The 6,712-nt window shown below is 36.2% G+C and overlaps 1 protein-coding gene across 2 annotated transcripts in view; it reads left to right on the top strand.

The window, feature by feature from the left end:
- The window catches only part of NLN (neurolysin (metallopeptidase M3 family)), a 77,147-nt gene that overhangs the window by 43,378 nt on the left and 27,057 nt on the right, over positions 1-6,712 (top strand). For both annotated transcript variants that reach the window (XM_014549114.1, XM_014549118.1), the window contains exons 7-8: positions 3,476-3,611; positions 5,728-6,094. In XM_014549114.1, the coding sequence (XP_014404600.1) occupies positions 3,476-3,611; positions 5,728-6,094 (503 nt within the window). The remainder of the gene's footprint in view (positions 1-3,475; positions 3,612-5,727; positions 6,095-6,712) is intronic.

Here is a 6,712-nt window from a genome sequence, read left to right on the forward strand (position 1 = left end):
AATCATAAGCTTTTGTAGGCCAGGCTTATATCTTTGGTAATAAAATCCAATAAAAAACGTAGTAGGTTTTCTGTCTGTTTGCTTCCAATCAGATTCATGTTAAAAAATAGCTATACATGTCCTGGCTGGTTTTCTCAGTGGTTTGAGCATCAGACCAAAGGGTCTTGGGTTCAATTCCCAGTGAAGGGCACAGTACCTCAGTTTCAGGTTCGATCCCCGGCCTGGTTGAGTGGGAAGCAACCAATCAATATGTCTCTCTCACATCACTGTTTCTCGCTCTCTCTCTCCTCCCTTCTTTTCCCTCCCTTCCACTCTGTCTGAAAATCAATAGAAAAAATATACTTGGGTGAAGATTTAAAATAATAATAATAAATAACTATGACTTTTCTTAAACCTACCAAATCTTTTCTAATATATGGATTCCTGTATCATGTCCCTCCTGCTCTTCCTCAATTTAATGGTGCCCATTTCAGTGCTGAAATGGCAGACTTGAGCAGGGAGACAGCCTTCTCAACCAAGACTCCACAGTTCAATAACTCCAAGTCTTTGCTCCTGACGTTAGGATGCAGGGAAACTGGCTTTTCCAGCAACCCGAGGCCCTGGATTGTGGGCCACAGGCAGAACCTCTCTCAACAAATCTCTTTTCCTTCCATCTTGCAAACTGACTAATTCTCACTTAAGCACATCTTTCTCATGTAATTTCCATAAAAGCAACAAATACCAGCAAACACACAACAATGTTATTAGTTTTCCCAAACAATTCCCCTCTCTAAGACTCAGTAGGTAATTGGCCTACCTTCCAAATTACAGCAAGCAACAGTTTTAACAAATGGGACCTCTGGTGTAATGAGGAATACCAGCTTCCCAGCCTGCGGTGTCTGTGTCCTCATCCTCACCTTCCACTCCTGTACATTTTTTCATTTTTGTTTTAGCAGCACTCTATTCCTAATATCAGTCCTCGGGATATTAGGGTATAGTTTAAGCAACTGTACAAGAGTCCAGCAAAAGCACAGAGACTCAAATAAAAGTTATTTCTCTTCAGAAAGCATTAATGGTTACTGGGGCTGGGGAGACTGGGGAGTTATTTCTTAATGGTTACCAAGTTTCTCTGTGGGGTGTTGGGAAAGCTTTGGAAACAGATAGTAGTAATGGCTGCACAGCAGTCTGAATGGAATTAGTGCCACTGAATTATACACTTAAAAATGGTTAAAATGGCATATTTTATGTTACATATTTGACCATATTTTTTTAAAAAGGTTTGTTTCTCTTAAAACTAACAGTACAGAGGTGAGTGGTCCAGAGCTGGAGGACAGCTCTGCCATCCTCAGTATGTGGCTTTCAGGGTCATTGTTGCGGTCTTCAGTTCACAGCTAGCAAGACAAGCATCTACAAAGAGATGACCCAGAAACTTCAATCATCACCTCATTCATATTCCACTGTCCTACAACCAGCTTTAAGGAAGTCTGGGAAAAGTAGTCAGGTGACCTATGTGTCTGGCAAAAACTCAGAGAATTCTAGTACTAGGACAGTGATGGCGAACCTTTTGAGCTCGGCGTGTCAGCATTTTGAAAAACCCTAACTTTGGTGCCGTGTCACATATAGAAATTTTTTGATATTTGCAACCATAGTAAAACAAAGATTTATATTTTTTATATTTATTTTATATATTTAAATGCCATTTAACAAAGAAAAATCAACCAAAAAAATGAGTTCGCGTGTCACCTCTGACACGCGTGTCATAGGTTCGCCATCACTGCACTAGGAGGAAGAGTGGGGGAATAGATATTGGGAAGAAATTGGCAGTCTTAATTTTAGAACTTGGAGAATTATACCATGTGTTTCTCTTATTGATGTTTCCATTCCAATTTTAAAATAATGGGAATTTAACATAATTATATAGTATTGGCTCTTGTACCAGGCACTTTTCTATATACTTTACATATATTTTCATTAGACTCTTCATTGCACCCTATGACTTAGCTGCTTTCATTATATGTATTTATATGTGTTTTAACAGATAAGAAAACTTAGGCTTAGAAAGTAACTTAAGAGACTTGTCAACAGTCAGACAATTAGTAAGAGGTGGAGCGAAATTTGGAATCTAGATAGACTACTGTGGCGTGTGATCTTCCTTAGAAGCATGTCTATTAAAAAATTGCTGATTTAATTAATCATTGGGAGTAGTAGTTCTTTGACTTCAATGTCTATTTACTTTTTCTTTTATTGTTTAAAAATTTTATGCTAAGTGAAGTAAGCCAGACACAAAAGGACAAATATTGTATGATTCCACTTACATGAGGTTCCTAGAGTAGTCTAATTCATAGAGACAAAAAGTAGAATGATGGATGCCAGGGGCTGGGGGTATGGGGAATGGGGATTAGGATTTCATAGATTCAAAGTTTCAGTTGGGAAAGATGTAAAAGCCTGGAGATAAGACTATCATTATTTGTATTCTTAATACAAATATAATATAGAAAATGTTTGTAATAATTTGAGAAAAATCCGTGAAATATTTTTAAGTGTAGAGTTCTGTGGCATTAAATATATTCACGATGTTGTGCAACCATCACCACCATATGCCCTCAAGTTTTATCCATGTTTTAGCATGTGTCAAAAGCTCTTTTTAAGGCTGAATCATATTTTATTGTATGTATACACCACATTTTCCTTATCCATTTATCCATTGCTGGACATTTGGGTTGCTTCCACCACTTGGCTGTTATTCACATAATGCTGTAGTGAACGTGGTGGGACAAATATCTGTTTGAGTCCTTGTTTTCACTTTTTTGGGATCTATGCCCACAAGTGGAATTGCTGGAACATATGGTAATTCTCTGTTTAAATTTTTTTTGAGGAATCCCAGTACTGTTTTCCACAGCAGCTGCACCTTGACATTCCCATCAGTAATGCACAAAGATTCCAAATTTTCCTCATCCTCGTCAACACTTATTATTTTCTGGTGGTTTTTTTTTTTTAATAATAACCAGACTATCATTAAAAAATAGGCTATTAGTATGGCTATCAATGAAGTTAAAGAGGCAAATTTTATGTTACATATATGCTACTACAATGAAAAAACAATGTAGGTACCAGTATGTGGTACAGTCTTGTCAGTGAGACTAAATGTGGCTTCACACTAGTCCTTAAGAATACATTTTCACTCTAAGTTTACAGTACCTAAAATTTTATTAAGACCTCATAACTAAAAACAAACAAAAAAACCAACAACCTCATAACTATCTCCTGAGGTTGAAAAAGTCCGTTAATTCAGAAATACAGTTGGATCGGGAATTTTAAAAAAACTCTAACACTGAAATGAAATAATTTATTAAAAGTTGAGATGGTCTAAAAATATTTGACAGTTTTACCAACCTGAAAATAAATATAATAACTCTTTCAGTGCTTTGGATCCAATTAATTATTTTTATCCAATTAATTATTAATGTTTGTTTTTGTTGTTATTGTTTATTACTAGGAAAACACCAAAATTCTACAGCAGCTGCTCCCACTGCGGGCCAAAGTCGCCAAGCTACTCGGCTATAGCACACATGCTGACTTTGTCCTTGAAATGAACACTGCGAAGAGCACAAGCCGTGTAACAGCCTTCCTAGGTTAGGTCTCTTTAACTTACTTATTAGTTCTGTAATTCCATTTCTGTGACTGTTTTGCTGCATGATACCCACTTGACAGAGAGCTCTTAGACTCTAATATGCTTTTGAGGACATTCTATTTTTTATTCATTCAAGAGAAACTTATTGATCACCTACCCTATATTAGATACTGTGCTTGGTTCTAAGGGTTGCCCATTGTTTATATTAGTAAGGTAGTCCTTGCTTCATTCTGTATTGTGTCTTGATTGGGATTTTTATACTAATGTCTAACAAAACATCTAGGGTCCTAACAGCAAGTATTAGCTTATTGGCTTTGTTTGCTGCTATTTGGTGATTGTAGTTATAGTGTAGCTAATTAAGAGTTTATATGAAATAAGCTGACAAATGTGACATAAATAGAACATTATAATCCAAAAAAACTAAACATTTTATATTCTAGAAGCCACTTACTATATACAAAAGCAATATAAATATGCATCAAAACTATTATCTAATAACTATATTCACATTTATTTAAAACCACTTTCACTAAACTTTAAAAAACCATAGTTCTTATGTACATGATACTGAGTCACTGGTACTCTGTCACTCTTGCCCATCTCTGTCTCAACCAAGGTGTCACTACTCCAAGAGTCACTCTGTTTATCTCTCTCACTGTAGTGAAAGTGGTTGAATAACAACCAAAGTATAAACACTGATTTTTATTGTAATCTTTTCTAACAATAAAAATCAGTATTTATACCTTTTTATCTTTCCTCATTGACCCGTTTCAGACTTTATTCACCTTTAACAACTAGTCAAAGTATGTAGTCTGTTACTTGGTATTTTTTTATTAGCTTAATTGAGTTAGAAATTACTAATAATGCCTTAAAATAAGCCTTCAGCCCAAGATTTACTTCTCTATGTCCTAAATGGCCATACCTGGCATTACTAATGTATATGCTGGCATCAGATATGACTTGTAGCAGATGCACCATAAATGGTAGTTATTTGTTATTATATAATTGATTTATTCATTCATGAGACATTTAGGAAATCACTGTTCTGCATTAGGCAGTATTCTAAATGGTAAACCATAAAAAGGAATAAAACGAGGTCCTTTTCTCAGTGAGTTTTCCCTGAGTGGAAATAACAGAGATGTGAACAGGTAATTGCCATATATTCTGATTCATGTTGTACAGAAAATGACTCAAGGAGTTAACAATTTTGATGAAAATGTTTTCTTTAGTTGTAACTGCATATACTGAAAAATTTCCTTAAGAACTACCTGATTAACTTAATTTCTATAAAGTCATTTCCCTCTCATTTGAAATTGGCATATGTCCATCTGGGTTGTCCTCTTGCTACCTGTACTTTCATATTCTCTGGCAGGCCCACTCAGAATTATCTCTTGTATCTTCTAGGTGTTTCCTTCTTTCTCTTCACCTCATTCCTCAGGCTCTTGTCTTCACCTCACAATTTCCATGTCCCTTACAGAGCCAAACACATGTTTATCTTATATATGTAACAGATTGTGAGGAATTAATACATAATAAGAGCATATTCATTGAGCCAAATACAGTAAAATAGTCCAAAATAGACCACTGTATATAAATTGTGGTATCCATCTAAAAAGTGGAATTACTGTGTCCAACTAGTCCTTCTTCATAGGAATTGGGTAGTGAAACATACTAAACCCATGGCCATCAAAGGCATTGAGCAATTTTTGGTAATACTAGTCACAGGTTACATTTTATTTATTTTCCCTGCCTTTCTGAGAAGCCTAATCTTCTTGAAGAATAATCATGTATATGAGTTTAGTTTCACTATTCCTTTTTCCCCTGAATTAGAAAATTTTTGAGTCAGAGTTCCCTGAGATAAACTTCAGTTTTGTGGATGCCATGAGGAAGTCATGGCCTAGTTTGGGTGGTGCTAAAAGAAAAAGGGGTGAGGAGACATAAAATAAATTACCTTAAAGAGAACAACAGTGCTGTCATAATAGAGTCTGCTTTCTTTTCCTGCCCTTCCTCACTCCCACTCTCCCTCTATAGAAAGCACCATGCTGAAGCACAGGTATGTATGAACATGCTTGCTCCTAAGAGCAATAGATCATTGACTTTTCCCCCTTCCCTCACAGATGATTTAAGCCAGAAATTAAAACCTTTGGGTGAGGCAGAACGAGAATTTATTTTGAATTTGAAGAAAAAGGAATGTGAGGAAAGAGGTTTTGAATATGATGGAAAAATCAATGCCTGGGATCTGCATTACTATATGACTCAGACAGAAGAACTCAAGTACTCCATAGACCAAGAGATCCTCAAGGAATACTTCCCAATTGAGGTGGTCACCGAAGGCTTGCTCAACATATACCAGGAGTTGTTGGGACTCTCATTCGAGCAAGTGGCAGGTGCTCATGTGTGGAATAAAAATGTTACACTCTACACTGTGAAGGACAAAGCCACAGGAGAAGTATTGGGACAGTTCTACTTGGACCTCTATCCAAGGTACTGATGACCATATTGTTGGAAGAGACTTTAGGGATTCAACTCCTATCCAGATTATCACTATTGTCTTCCGTAGATCTCTTGTGTGGTTTTAGTAAAGGGAATAAAGATGTGGGCTCTGAAGCCAGAAGGTCTGGCTCCATTCCTTGATAGACAGGTTCTTAATGTTTCTGTGCCTCAGTTTCGTAACCAATATTACAGGTCCTATAAAATGGGAATACTAATCCAGGTTTGTTTTTTTTAAGTTGCTTGAAGTTTCCTTCCTCTATCTCCTTGAGGGCACCTGTCTTAGATTGTATGTTAGTTGATTGCCATTCAACCTCTGCTTTCTGAAGGATTCAAGAAAAGGTGTGATTTGCAGATTGTCCAGCATGTTATTGTTGTAAGGATAGGAGCAGTAAATGCCCTTTCCAGCAATAAATGCCCTTTATACATTATAACAGGTAGCTGGAAAAAGATAAGTGTGTGTTTTTTAAAACCTCAATAGCATCAGCAGAAAAAAAGCCCAAGAGGAATGAGTCACCAAGAAAAGTTAATACAGAAAAATACATACAAATAAAATTAAAAATTTCACCCAAACCTGAAAGTCCTGTTAGCCTCCTAGCAAAAAAAGAAAAA

Source organism: Myotis brandtii, unplaced genomic scaffold, assembly GCF_000412655.1.
Source record: "Myotis brandtii unplaced genomic scaffold, ASM41265v1 scaffold115, whole genome shotgun sequence".
Taxonomy (NCBI): Eukaryota; Metazoa; Chordata; class Mammalia; order Chiroptera; family Vespertilionidae; genus Myotis; species Myotis brandtii.